The 14,393-nt window shown below is 40.2% G+C and overlaps 2 protein-coding genes across 5 annotated transcripts in view; one reads left to right on the forward strand and one right to left on the reverse strand.

The window, feature by feature from the left end:
- The window catches only part of LOC109039076 (5-hydroxytryptamine receptor), a 657,585-nt gene that overhangs the window by 53,351 nt on the left and 589,841 nt on the right, over positions 1 to 14,393 (reverse strand). The gene's annotated exons all lie outside the window — the stretch shown is intronic.
- LOC109039083 (uncharacterized) lies at positions 5,028 to 7,575 on the forward strand. Its single transcript, XM_019054424.2, has 2 exons — positions 5,028 to 5,190; positions 7,083 to 7,575. The coding sequence occupies exons 1-2, from the start codon at positions 5,074 to 5,076 to the stop codon at positions 7,473 to 7,475; spliced, it is 510 nt and encodes a 169-aa protein (XP_018909969.2). The 5' UTR covers positions 5,028 to 5,073; the 3' UTR covers positions 7,476 to 7,575.

The following is a 14,393-nucleotide window of genomic DNA, read 5'->3' on the forward strand; positions in this document are numbered from 1 at the left end:
AGCTCGGGAGTTGATTTCAGAGAAAACTAGTGGCACCATCGTGTTTCTCGCGAACTTTTACATAAGAATCAACAGTCAAATCGCAAATTCCTCACATATGCACACGGAGAAAAAAACTTCGTGCGTGGGACCCGAGGTTTCGGTCATATGGATCTCTGAAGTTTTCAGCTCTAACGTCTGAAGCACTTCAGATGTGAGAACCGAAGTTTTTCGGATGTGAAACCCAGAGTACTTCAGATGTAAGAACTGAAGTTTCAGATTTCTGACCTGAACTTCGGCAGCTAGACCTTAAGTGTTCAGATGCCCAATCCGGAAACTTCAGAGATCCATATGACCTGAACTTCGGGTCCCACGCACGAAGTTTTTTTCTCAGCGCAACATCTCCATTCGTATGCTCCTGTCGTTTCATGACACCACCAGGCAGCGGCGGCGGACCCGGCAGTCAACGAGGCGGCCCTCCAACTGGTGATGACGGCCAACGACCCGTGCCTGAACTTCACGGCGAACCAGGAGGCGGACGACAACGCCAACCTGATCTGCCGGCGAGCGGTGGCCGCCTTCAACAACCGCGACGAGGCGGCCCGGGAGCGCTGTCGCTTCGCAGTGGAGCCCAAGTGCCGGAGCGTCCGCGGCGCCGGCCTCCAGCGCTGCTCCATCAAGAAGATGAGGCCCCGCACCCACTTCGTGTGTCTCATCGCCAAACGCAGCTTCGAGGTCGAGGCCATGATCTACTGCGCCGCACCCTTGTTCCCGGGTCTCCCACTTCAGCAGCAACAACCTCTGCAGCCCATAATCTTCTGAACCGGGCATTTATTGGGATTTTATGGCAATGGTTATGGGGCCTCCCTATGCTTGTGCCGAAATCGTGAGTCGTGACACACGGAGAAAAAAACTTCGTGCTTGGGACCCGAAGTTGAGGTCATATGGATCCCTGAAGTTGTCGGGTAACGTATCTAAAAACTTGAGGTCCAGCTGCCGAAGTTCGGGTCAGACAATTGAAGTACTTCGATAAATACCGAAGGGTTCGGGTCACACATCTGAAGTACTCCTCCGGTACAAATACCGAAGTGCCTCGATGTCTGACCCGAACTTCGGCAGCTCGACCTAGAGTTTTCGGATGCGTGATCAGAAAACTTCAGAGATCCATACGATCTCAACTTCGGGTCCCCTGCACGAAGTTTTTTTCTTCGTGCAAAAAGCGGCATTTATCAGCCCAAAAAAAGGCCGATAGGTCAGGTTAGGTTAGAAGAAATTAGGCTATTCTGGCCAAAATATCGTTAGTTTAGGGTTAGGTTAGAAGAAATTAGGCTGTTCTGGCCAAAGTATTGTTAGGTTAAATCTAACCTATCGATAGATTAGGTTAGTTTTACAACAACACACAAATCCGGTTAGGTTAGGTTAAATTAGGTTAGAAAAAATTAGGCTGTTTTGGCCAAAATATCGTTAGGTTAGGTTAGGTTAGATTAAGTTAGGTCAGGATAGGTTAGGTTAGGTTACATTAAGTTAGGTTAGGTTAGATTAGGTTAGGTTAGTTTTACAACAACAAACAAATCCGGTGGGCCCCGGTGGCCCCGACTATTGTTATACAGGTATGTGTGTGAGAGATTATGGAGCACCCAGGATGGAAAACAAAGAAATGGGTCTTTTGCTCGCTAGAGATGTTTCATGAAGATTTTTAAATCAATTGGACAACATTTTGAAATTCATAATTACAATTTCTGGCTAATTTGTAATACACTTATTTTGACAGGGAAATTAATGCTGCCGTGATAGCGAAGAGAGCAGTAAGTGTCAAATGTTCGAAATCTAGTTTCCTTCAAAATCCGTCTAAACTCGTTTAGATAGGAACTTCGCAAATTGCACACCAAAAAGTGGACTTCAGACCTTTCTTGGGTAACCTCAGCATTTTTACAAGCTTGCGTTCCGATCGTGTTACATATTCATTCCATTGGATAACACCGCGCACGATTTTTACGATAAAAAAAATATGTTCATTTGTAGACGAATTTGAATTTAAAATAAAATTAGGTATAAAAGCTCCCCTCTCTCTCTGCTTTTAACATTACTTTTTTGTTTGGTTTACCTAAAGTTAGACAAGGTGGTGAAAAAGTGGTGGGTATTTACCATTTTGCGGGGAAAACAGAGCCAATTAAAGTTCCAAAAATTTCAATTAGAGTTAAAAAAAACCCGTTTTTTCTCGTTTTTCCCCTTAAGTTAGATTTCATTACCACTCTACTTGAACCTTTTGATTATTCCCATTAAAGCAAGTTCCATAATGCTCTTCCAGCATTGATATGCATGCCAGAGCTGTTTTCATCTACACGATGACAGCTAATGAATTACCCGTATGAAAACTGAATGATGCAAATTGCTAAACAAGGAAAGGTCACTGAACTGATGGAAAAATCCTCTTAAAATCACACTTGCATGTTGATTTTTTCATTTCCACGTTCCAAGCAGATAAGTTCAATGTGTGGCCAATGTTTCTCTGAGTGGAAACCTCGTTCGTGATCGCCATGCAAGCTTAATGTCACTTCTAAACGTTCAGCTCGGACTGTGAGAGCACTTTTTTTTACCACCGAGAATGGAAGCGTTTATGACACTAAGCTCTACGAATATCACAATTTATTAGCGCTGGTGCACGTAAAAATTGGAGTTGAGGCACGATGAGACGCCTCATTCCCGGTGGCGAGGCGTGAATGATCGATTATCGATATTTCCCTATTTGAAGCTATGGTAAAGAATCTATTATTAAGGTATTCGTTGCGAACACCCCGTTTATCGATCCTTTTCCATAGGTTTTAATGGCAGATCAATTGGACGATTCTACCAAAGACTATTGGAATGAAAAATGGGGTTCGAGTGCAAGAGTGAATGGAAAAAAACGCAGTGACGTCACGGACGAAGCGTCCCTCCGTGTCACTCGTCGTTCCGTTGTTTTAAATGACCGTCACAAGGCTCTCTTGCCATGCCGCGGCTCATGAGTTCGCACTCTAGCTGCACTAGGTCTGTTGAAGAAGCAATATCGCTTTTCCAGATTTAAGGAACCAGCCACTTTTACATTGCTTATCAGATTTCAGAGCCACCCCACATTTTTCGCCAAATAGTTTTGCAAAACGTCCAATTGATACATCGCAAAGCACGCCACGCCACGCCACTGCTCATTTCATGAGAGGACGGCTTTTGACAAACTGCTCAAGTAACTTTGTCTGCTACAAAATTGTTTGTATGCACACAATCTATATAAGGGGAAACACTATGAAAACATGGACAATTTCTTAATTCAACTCATGAGTGAGAAATCACCGATTTGTGCTCGTCAAATCATCGAACTTCCCGTTTAGCAGCTTACTAGCAGCTGCAGTTTTTCCTCTGGAATATTAGTAGGCAGATCCGTTCTTAATTGTGTATATGACAAAAATTGCCCTGGACAACAACGAAAAAAAAGTGAAGTTGATTTAACATTCTGGATGTAAAAAAAAGTGTGCGAGAACTTAGAAAATGCTGAATTACCTGAATTACCTGCCACAACGGTTAGTTTTACATCTTGGCATTGCTAAAGTAACTGCTGCAGTGGGTAATTTAGCATTTTATAAGTTCTCGCACACTTTTATTACATCCAGAATTTTAAATCAACTTCACTTTTTTTTTCTGTGTAGCGAGACAAATTTACATGCGGCTTAAAAATGCCCAAGAAGTTTTGGCGTGGAATGGACCCTTGATTGGTTTTTTGGCGATTGATTCTAGTCTCGAGCTTTCCCATCTCTCTCGCTCGCTCTCATCCGACTTCCTACACATCCCCAGATAATTTGTGCCATTAGTCCAAAATTATTGCGAATAAGTCCGTTTTCAAAAGTTCCAAAATAGATAAGTCCTGCAAAAAGTAACCGATCCAAGTAGACACGTTCTGATATTGCCATTCAGAAGATTTCATTTTGAATCAAGAGTAAAATTCATTGTGAGCAGGTTTCTGTTTGATACAACCTCCTTCTTTCTCGATCAACGCATGTTCCTCCTTGATTAAGAAAAATATCTTCTCGACGGCGAATCCAAGAATATTTGGACCACATTTTGCAATACGAAACTACTATACCTGGCTACACCATAAAAGTAAACCTATCTGCATAAGAAAATCAATGGAGAATTTGCAGACAAAAAATTTCATGCTTCATCCGAGAGTGCCTAATGATCTGAGTTCGCAGTATCTTTTACACTTTTTTTCTGACATGGGAAATTGGAGAAAAATAGATTTAAAAGTGAAAAAATGTGTCGCCTTATGACGTCATCTGGCGGCATTTCCCATTTAAACATACGTATTTTAGCAGAAAAGATTATTTCGTCATAATTATCTGCTCCAACGATTGTTCAATTTATGAACCAAGGGTATCCTAGTCCTCAGTTTACTCACAATTTTCACTTAAACACGAAATTCATTTAACTTCAGACACCTGCAAATTCTCCATTGTTTGGATTCTGAATGTTTCAACCTATCAGCAGGACCTAAATTTTCCATTTAAACACATGCATTTTAGCAAATTAGGTTATTTTGTCATATTTTCTCCAATAATTGTTCAATTTAGCAACCAAGGATATCCTCGTACTCAGTTTTCCTAGCAGTATCATATTAAAGATGAAATTCTCAAACTTTCAGACACCTGCAAATTCTCTATTGCACCTATGCCGTTTCTAACACGAGCCAGAAATAGTAGTTCCTAATTGCAAAATTCAGTCTATTTCTGATTCAAATCTACCCATTTTTCCCCAACGTGCTCTGTCTATGTAATTCCAGCGCACCCTATTTCCGAAAAAAAAGTATTTGAAAAAATGTCGATGTTTTTTTCTCCCACTGTGAGTGAATTGCGCGAGTCGATGAGAGTTTCTAAAAGCTTTTAACTTTTCCACGGAACTGTTCTAATTCTGGGAGATTAGTGCGGCGTGTTTCGGAGAATATATCGAGTGATCCTCAATGTCGTTGATAGGAACTAAATTTTCACACATCTCGCGTGTATAAAAAGCCAATCGTCCCAGTTGGCTCGAAGTTTTTGAGCCAGACGGCTCCAAACGGTGCGCAACATGTTATCCTTCCAGTATGTCCTAGTTTGTGGTTTAATAGCTGTTGATTTTTCAAAGGCAATGCTGCGAAGCAGAATACGAGGAATGAGGATAGTGAGCGACGACACACCGCCTCAGGTATTTCTTAGATTTGTTTAATTCAATTTCATTTATTTCAACTTCAGTATATCGGCAGCTCTGAAAACGGATCTTTAGCAAACCATCCGGGGATAAAGGAAAGAATACTGGGAATGTTCATATCATTCAACACCCCTACCTAGAGTAGCTTTATAGGGAAAGTATGGACAACTCGATTAATGTAGCTCTTGGGGCCGCAGGCCTTGTCTCCACGAGCCGTTTCACGAGATTTGTCCCAGGGAAAAATCCCACTTACGAAGTTGGGAAAAATATTGAGTTAATCAATATTTTTCCCAGTACCAAGTATGGTACTTGTACCCCTAGGACCCACTGAGAGAAGAAGAAGAAGTGAAAACGAATTGTGCGATATTTTATTCATTACTACATTGTTAATGTTTGTTTAGTTAAAATAATGTGTCTAATTGTCAATTGAGTGCAATTATTATTTTAATTCCGGTTAAATACTCGACTTTAACTAATTTATCTTCCCGCGCAAACTAGTCGCAGGACTGTATGAGCCCCGTCCCGTGGAGACGGTAACTGGGAAAAATCCCAGAAGTTTCATTCCTGCGATTCGAACTTGGGACAAATCCCATGAAAACGTCCCGTGGAGACAAGGCCCAGAAGGGCGACAATTTGTAAAACGAAAATCACTAAAAAAGTGCCGCTGCCAACATATGCATTTGAAAGATTGATCAATAGGGCCGACAGCGTACTGTAAACAAGCGTTTTCAAGGATTAAGACTTTGAACTGAGAAAATGTATGCGAAACCAGAGTTTCATAAGTGCTTTTATAATTTTTGATCAGGGTACCTACTCTCGAAGTTTGAATAAGTACCACTAGATAATTTGAGTTCATAGGTTGGTTGCTTTTTTGGGCCCCAAGCGCTACATGACCTGATTAAACCTTAGCTCCAAATTTTCGAGCTGTCCACTCTCCCTGTAAAGGTACTCTACCTCTACCTCTTTATTTTCCGTACATAAAAAGCTCCTTGGAGAGTATGGACGACTCGATTTATGTAGCTCTGAGGGCCCAAAAGGGCGACAACGTAAAAAACGAAAATCACTAGAAAAGTGCCACTGCCAACCTATGCACTTGAAGATCACTCAATATGGCCACCAGCGCATTACAAACCAGCGTCTTTAAGGATTAAAACTTTGAAACTTACAAAATGTAAGCAAAATCAAAGTTCTATACGTGCTTTTATAATGTTTGATCAGTGTATATAGTTGAAATGTGAAAATTAGTACCACTGGATAAGTCGAGTTCATAGTGTTGGCTTCCCTTTTGGGCCTCAAGAGCTACAAGACCTGATCAAACCTACCCTCAAATTTTTCGAGTTTTCCATACTCTCACTATAAAGGTACTCTAGTCCCGCCTGCTATGGTGCCAAGAGACTTTACGTTTAGTTAAGGTGATTCGATGGACGCCATATTTTGTGTCAGAACGGCATGCGATATATCGCGTCAATTGGTTCCATTTTTTCAGCTACTCTTCATTTTTCTCCAATTTTGATATCGCAATTCTGTTGTCAGGAGACTAAAGCACTCACTTACCAATTTTAACAAAGAAATTTAACGTAATAAAGGCGTGGTTTTTTCAGAAAGAAAATATCGCATTCGAGTGCAGTTTCGATATCAGTATCGAATGCGATGTTTTCTCTCTGAAAAACCACGCCTTTATTACGTTGAATTTCTTTGTGAAAATTGGTAAGTGCGTGCTTTTAGTCTCCTGACAACAGAATTGCGATCTCAAAATTGGAGAAAAATGACGAGTAGTTGAAAAAATGGAACCAATGGATGCGATACATCGCATGCCGTTCTGACACAAAATATGGCGTCCATCGAATCACCTTAAGGTAAATCGAACCGCTTCATTGACCTTGTTCCAGGAGGGAGCGCTCCCACTGGACCCTGCCGCCGACAACGCGGCCTTGCATCATCTATATCACCAACAAGACCCCTGCTGGAACGCGCCCCACAATCCTGGCCCTAATCACGAGGCCTCACGAGCCTGTCAACGCGCCTTCAACGCCTTCAATTTGCGACCCCTCAACCTGCGAGACCGTTGCCCTTTCGCAGAGGAACCCAAGTGCCGCTACTTCGGCAGCCCCCCCGTCAAGTATTGCTCCGTCAAGAAACGCAGACCGGCCTGGTGCGCCATCCTCGGCTTTCGCCACGAGGTCGTCAAGCTGTCGCACTGCGCAAGGCCGGTCTTCCCGGGCGTCGTCCCCGCGATACCCCACTTGCAAGTCCCCCCGGTTGTAGTTCTTCACGGATTTTAAAGGGATCACATGTTTTTCTAAAATGTCCGACTCGGTCTGAAAAGAAGGAGAGATATCCGAAAATATTGTTGAAAAATACGACTAATTTCTAAGTCCTTGAAAAAATAATAAATAAATCAATCAATTCTTAAGCTAATTAGTTATTCATTGTTTTCCCCCTTTTTGGCGCGTATACGTAGTATACCGCCTTTGCGATCGTTTCGACCCCCCACTCGATACAATAACCGAGTCCCTTAGTTCCTTACCGAAAAGTGACTACCGCGAACTTCTGAGATTTTCCAAAGCGTGTAAAAAGTTTATTTTTCCGTCAATAATTATGATTTAAAGTTGTTTCTCATTCTGGGGCTCCCTAGTTTATGTGCAGTGAATACCAAGAGTCTACGTTACTTGGTTTTTTTAAAAAAAGCCTAAGAGTGGGGCGCGCTGATTTAAAATATGCATATATAAGCAGAATCAAGCGAACTGATTCGAGGATGGCTGACCAGGCCGGCACTCTAAGAATGAGAAAATTACTCCTCCGTTTCGTTCATAACGTTGCTTTGACAAATCTCCACACCACTGTTAGGCTTTTCAAAAGTTGGTACCTTTCCTCTGATAGCGAAGGCCAGGCCAGACAACCGTAAGTGCAATCTGTGATGAGCCTCAAAACTCATTAGACCATGTGCTAACCATAACACATACAGAAATCAGTTTGCTTTTACAGAAAACCACTTACCCTTCTCCTCCCCGCACACCGGACCTCTGTCCCGACACAGAGGCATTTTCTTTTGTCCTCCCGAGCGACCCGACCCGGACCCTCACCCTTGATTTTACGCTTGATTAACCATTTCACCGTCACGCTAGGATTCGTCCAATTTTCAAAAAAAATTGTTTCGCGTGTACTTTGCAATTTTTTCCTCACTCTCCGTTAAAACACGAATTAAAAGAGGTCTCATTCATAAAAATCGGCCGAATAGAAGAGAAGTTACAGTATTCGAAATCCGAAGTAATCAACGAAACTTCTCCAGACAAAAAATAAAATGAAGGGAAAAAAAGAAATGTATAAATTACAATTAAATATAATTGACCTCAGAATTTGACAAGCAATTCAATTATGTAACGGAGAAAAAATTGGGAGAAATTCCAAAAAATTCGCCTCTTGCAAGGGGCTTCCTTGTAAGAATTTTGACCTGAAGATAAGGTTTGAATAGCAGCAGTACTCCATACAATACACGGTGTGCCTGAACGAACATTTTTTTTTTTTTTTGTCAAACTCGAAAATTCTTTATATTTTTTAACTACAGTGTCTCTTAAGTCGTTTAAGCTAAAAAATAATTCCGTCAAGATTCTGGAAAGTAAAGGCGCTTTAAAAGTATTCTGGGGCTATAATAGCTAAATCACGGGGAGTAAATCCCGTTATTTTATTAAAAAGAAACTGACTCCATAGTTTAGTGCCTTAGTTTTTTGAATAATACGATTATTTTAGGCACTCAAACATTTATACCACCAATTATAGCCATGGGGTGATTTCCTGAGAGCCGATAATATCACGAATTTCTCATAGAACCTTTCAAAAATGGCTTGCTTTTTGGGCAGCCAATTCGGTCATCGAACCGGGATTTAAATGGAAGCTGATAATAACACAAAGCTCTGAGAAAAATTTTGAGATGAGTATAGGAGCGGTTTGTAAATAACGAGGAGAGGCGGGCAAAGCGGCTAAAATTCTATCTAATTTTTACCATTATTCAGTTGAATGGATGTTGCCGCGGACTGCTAACTGTGTCCACACATGGTTTCCGTTCTGGTTCTGGTTTTCTGATATGCATATCGATACGTGAGTATTTTTACACGTAGAATCCAATGTTCACGTCAGAGAGTCGACACATTTCGATTTTTTCGATTTTATACGGAAAATTGATGGTTTTTCGGGATTGAAATTATTATTGTTTCATGAAAAGTAAATGCACCCAAAATGACTATAGCATATTGATTTTTACATATTTGCACTCACAAAATTGGTTGGTAAATTCAACGAGTGGGTGCATCGACTTGGTATATCAAGTTTCTACAATTTAATACGGCAAATCGGTAGATTTTCGGGATGTAGATTGCTTACTTTCAATTCATGAATGAATAAAGCATGGACATGGTTGAACTTCTTTGCATGGAAATACGTTTAAAATAACAAAATCAAGACATATCTAATGCATTGAATTTATGTCGAGTCAATTTCTTTTCAATAATATAACGGGATTTATAATGCTGGTGATTTGGGTATTTTAGCCCCAAAATACCTTTAAATCGACTTTATCTTTCAGGAGTTCGACAAAATTTTTTCTTTCTTCGCTTAAATTATTGCGTAGCACTTTTCTTTAAGAATCTGATAAGGTTTTGCTTGGGGCAGATCAAAAAACTTAAACTCGTTCGAATGGCTTTTTACATTCACAATACACGGTCTCGTCAAAGTGCATCGTTGATCTTTCAGTTTTGGATCGTATGAATTCTCTTGTTGTGCTACTTACCTATTTTGAAATCTCTATAAATGAAAACTAAAGGGGTTGATTTGTGCGAGTTAATGACGCGCCTTATCAACACATTGTGTTGGAGTTCACTGCTTTTTTTCTTTCTTTTTTTTTCTTCCTCCCCTTATTTAATTTGCTCTTCTGTAATCCCCTCTCTTTGCGTACTTGGGTTTGGCCCGTCTGCAAAGAGACCCCCCTCCCCCCGCAAATACTCCTTTTTCGAGAGATTTTAAATCGATAAAGAAATAAAAACAAGGTTAAATAAGTCGTTTACGATGAAAATGTATCGATTTGTCGAAGCTCGATCGATGAATTTGTAGCATTCACTTTTTGTCAGTTATTTTTCAACACTAAGGAGAAGGAGTTAGACGATAGCGTCACGTATTTTTTAAGGACGTTTAAACCTTTGTTAAGAGTGAATTCCGAGAAAGAAAAGGGATAAAAAAGATGATTTCAGCGTTACAAATTCTATAAATGGCCCCCAATTGCTTTCTCAATTATTTATGCCCATTCACTGTAATCTTGCAAGAGAACTATATATATTCATTAAAAATCACCTAAAATTAAAGCAGGGTTGCCACAGAATTTAGAAAATTAAAGTCTCCGACATTTTCCCGACACATTATGATGAAGTTTCCTGAGAATTGTTGAGGATATGCCAGATGGTTAAAAAGCCACAATTTGAAATGGTTTTCAGGAGAAATTTGTATTTTGAGACGTAAAACTCACTCTCAAAGAAAATAAAGGGAGCTTAATAATTTTTCCCTGACATTTCCGTCATGTTCCTTGACAGTTCCAGGTTTTTCCTAACATTCCCCGGTTTTCCGGCAATCCTTGACTGTGATCAAGATGAGAGGGAAAGTCCCTTCTTACCCATCTCCAACTGAAAATTTTCATCATGGAAGCGTCGTTACTTTCTCATTTTGCACAACTGTGAGAATCGAATTTTGAAGCAGCATAACACGGATATTTTAAAAAAACTAGGCGTCTCAATAACCGACAAAATCTAGTCAATGCGCATGCACAGAAAACCCACTTTTCAAATTTTTCCAAAATCACTTGCTAGAAATAGGCGCGGAGACATTAAAAAAATGTCACCGAGTCTCAACCTACTCGACTTTCAACACTTCGTCGCTTGCCTGACAAAAGGACATTAATACAATTTGAGGTGAACCCTAAAAAGCATTGAGTTATACGGACGAAAGGGTACATCGCGAAGTGTAGTTACACCTATATGTTAGGAGGGTGACGATTTGATTGAATACTTCGTTGCGTGATAAGTGCGATGAAAACCGCCTAAAATTCGTTCACCTGTTTTTGGAATTGCTCGATCCTCCGTGAAAAAAATTGAGTATATAAAAAATTTGACGGAATGGAGATATGGTAATGACTATTTCGACGATGTAAGTCGGCAATCATATATCTCGTTTGCGGTGTCTGAAAATCTCCGCCTCTATGTTATTTTTTTAAGAGTGAACAAATTGACATCATTCCTTGAAGTTTTTGCAGAATTTTCTACGCGCAAAGAAGAAAAATCACGGCAGTTTTGAAGAATTGCCGTTGAGTAGTTTTCCGTTTGAAAAAATAAAGTATGACAGGAAGTCTGCGACGTCGCAAACCGAGTTGTGTGATTGCCGACTGTCGGTCTCTAAACAAAAGAGCTACGTTTCAACCTCGCAAAATTTCGACTCGCAACCGCAACTTGTGGATTTACCAGGAATCTGTTGGGGACTTTTTCACGAAAAATTCAGTGATTACACTTCTGACTGCACGCAAAAATTTGCACACAAATTTCGGATTCATATTCTTATGAAGAAAATGAATGGGTGTGTTGAAAACTTCTGCTAGAGCAAGAGAAGAAGTTACTTCGTGTGGAAAATGGTTTAAAAATCACGGTAAGTGCTGGGAAGTCTGAAATACACTTCTAAGTTCGCAATCTGCGTGAGAATTGTCCGTTTTTTAAGGTGATTCGATGGACGCCATATTTTTTGTAAGAACGGCATTCAATTTTTTCAGCTACTCATCATTTTTCTCCAAATTTGAGATCGCAATTCTGTTGTCAGGAGACTAAAGCACTCACTTACCAATTTTAACAAAGAAATTAAACGTAATGAAGGCGTGGGTTTTTTTTAGAGAGAAAACATCGCGTTCGATACTGATATCGAAACTGCACTCGAATGCGATATTTCCTCTCTAAAAAAAAACACGCCTTCATTACGTTGAATTTCTTTGTTAAAATTGGTAAGTGAGTGCTTTAAGTCTCCTGACAAAAGATTTGCGATCTCAAAATTGGAGAAAAATGACGAGTAGCTGAAAAAATGGAACCAATTGATGCGATATATCGCATGCCGGTCTGACACAAAGTATGGCGTCCATCGAATCACCTTAAGCCTCCTACTTAAAAAACAATACCACGGCTTAGGTGGTCATTTCGTAGGAGGAGTCGTTCCATCCAACCTTTGCGCAAAAGGATGCTTCACAATATCCAACATGTCTGACGCATCCGCGCGCAAATCGTTAGGAAAGCACCAGGGTCTTTATCAACACAAGGAAAATATAAGTATAATCATGTCGGTTGATAAAATCCGAATATAAGCATAAGATAAGAGAGCTATTTCCGTGAGTTTGGTCGTAGACTGGACTAGTAGTGCGTGTCACCTAGTCGATGACTGGCAGGAGAAAGAAACGCTTTAATTGATGGTCTCGGATTTTCAACGGATTTATATAACATCGTCAAAAATCATCATTCAAAGAGGGTTATTCATATAGGCGAAAAATGTACCCAGCCCGGAATGTACGAAACTTTGTAGGATGATAGTACTAGTTGAGAGAGGCTTATCCCTAGCTCCGTTTTTGCAGGAGCCCCAGGGAAACAGCGTTGCCATTTTTTAAAGTCGCAACCTTCAAACATCCATAACTTTCGCAAAAATGCAGTTACAGAGCTCGTATTTATACCAAAAAACGCAAAAAATTACGTTCTATCGACCTATGCCAAAGAAATTTTAATTTCACTCCACTGTTGCCACGTTTCGGCCATTTTTTTCAATTTTCGTAATTATTTAAGATCACGTTACCGCCTATAAAAGTGTTTGCAGTTGGTGGGGATTGAATAAAAACCGGTCGAAATTATTGTTCGTTCGATTCCGCATCCATTGATATATTATACTTTTCTGGGAGACTTAGGAAACACGAGTTATAGCGATTTGAAAATTCGGTAACACGCCCGACCCCCGATATTGACGCTCGTTTCGGTACGTTTCGCGACTCGGTGTTAAAGCAAAACGCCTAAACCAAGCAAAATTCGAGAAGTCAGCTCATATTTTGCACTTTTTTGAAAATTTTACACGATTTTTAAGAATTCAAGTAGCGGCGGTGTTGCCGGTTTTCAATGAAAACCACCGCTGCGATCTCAATTTAAAGTAGTACTCATTTAATCACGTCCAGCTACATTTGTTAACCTAAACTGACCATTTGCGACATGGTGTTCACAACATTGCCTGATTTCCGTCGGAATTCGCGTAGAGGTGGGGTTGCCAGTTTTCATGGAAACCGCCACCGCAGTCACAAAAAAAAATGTATTACCTATTTAATCACGTTCAGCCTTATTCTGTAGTTGGAATTGTTTATTTATCGAATCGATGGTTTCTGATATCCCTCTGCAACGGCGGTGGTGCCCGACAGTAACGAGATATCGAAATTTAAAGCCCGCAAATCACTCAAGCGGTCCGATGAGTAGTTTTGGCAAGGGACCTAGATCCATTGCTCTTGATCTCTATACAATATAGGGGGAGGGAGCGTAATGTCATAAATACTGTATGTAATTTCTACTCCTGCACGTTAATAATGACGTACAGCTATTCTGTGACTCTTGAGTGCATTCATAAACAAGCAAAAATTGAAGAAGCATGTACTTACTCAATTTTAAACCCAACAAGGAATCGAGGAATTGATACAGTTATCACATACCTGAAACAAGCAAAGAATAAATAAATTAGATTAAGGCGCTGGATTAACATTTTTATACAAAAGTCATGTTTGAAGTGATACAGATATAGAATAATAAGATCTGTTCAAAAAGAAACTCTCTTTGTTCAATATGATGTGGCGCTTTGAAAACTTCGGTTCATGACGTCAGCCACCGCATTAGTGACATATTAGGTTTCTTCCACCTTGCTTTCCTCCAAGTTTCACGTTGAGTAACCAGTGAATTACTGACTGATAAAAGCGCAAGGTGGAAGAAACGAAGGGTGTCTCTACCGCGATGGATGACGTCATAAATCGATTTTTTCAAAGCGCGATATCGGTCAATATTGAATGTAGAAAGTTGCTGTTTGGACGCAGAGTCCCTTTGTATAGAGAGTTAGGAAAACGCCGCTCATGCATGTCACAAACGGGAATAAAGATTACACAAATTGAA

This window comes from Bemisia tabaci, chromosome 9, assembly GCF_918797505.1.
Source record: "Bemisia tabaci chromosome 9, PGI_BMITA_v3".
Classification (NCBI taxonomy): Eukaryota; Metazoa; Arthropoda; class Insecta; order Hemiptera; family Aleyrodidae; genus Bemisia; species Bemisia tabaci.

Bases quoted from the DNA above. Each gene is read 5' to 3' on its own strand.
- LOC109039083 (XM_019054424.2), top strand. From the start codon at position 5,074: ATGTTATCCTTCCAGTATGTCCTAGTTTGTGGTTTAATAGCTGTTGAT. The intron at 5,191-7,082 runs GTATTTCTTAGA...ACCTTGTTCCAG, and splicing joins GCGACGACACACCGCCTCAG to GAGGGAGCGCTCCCACTGGA.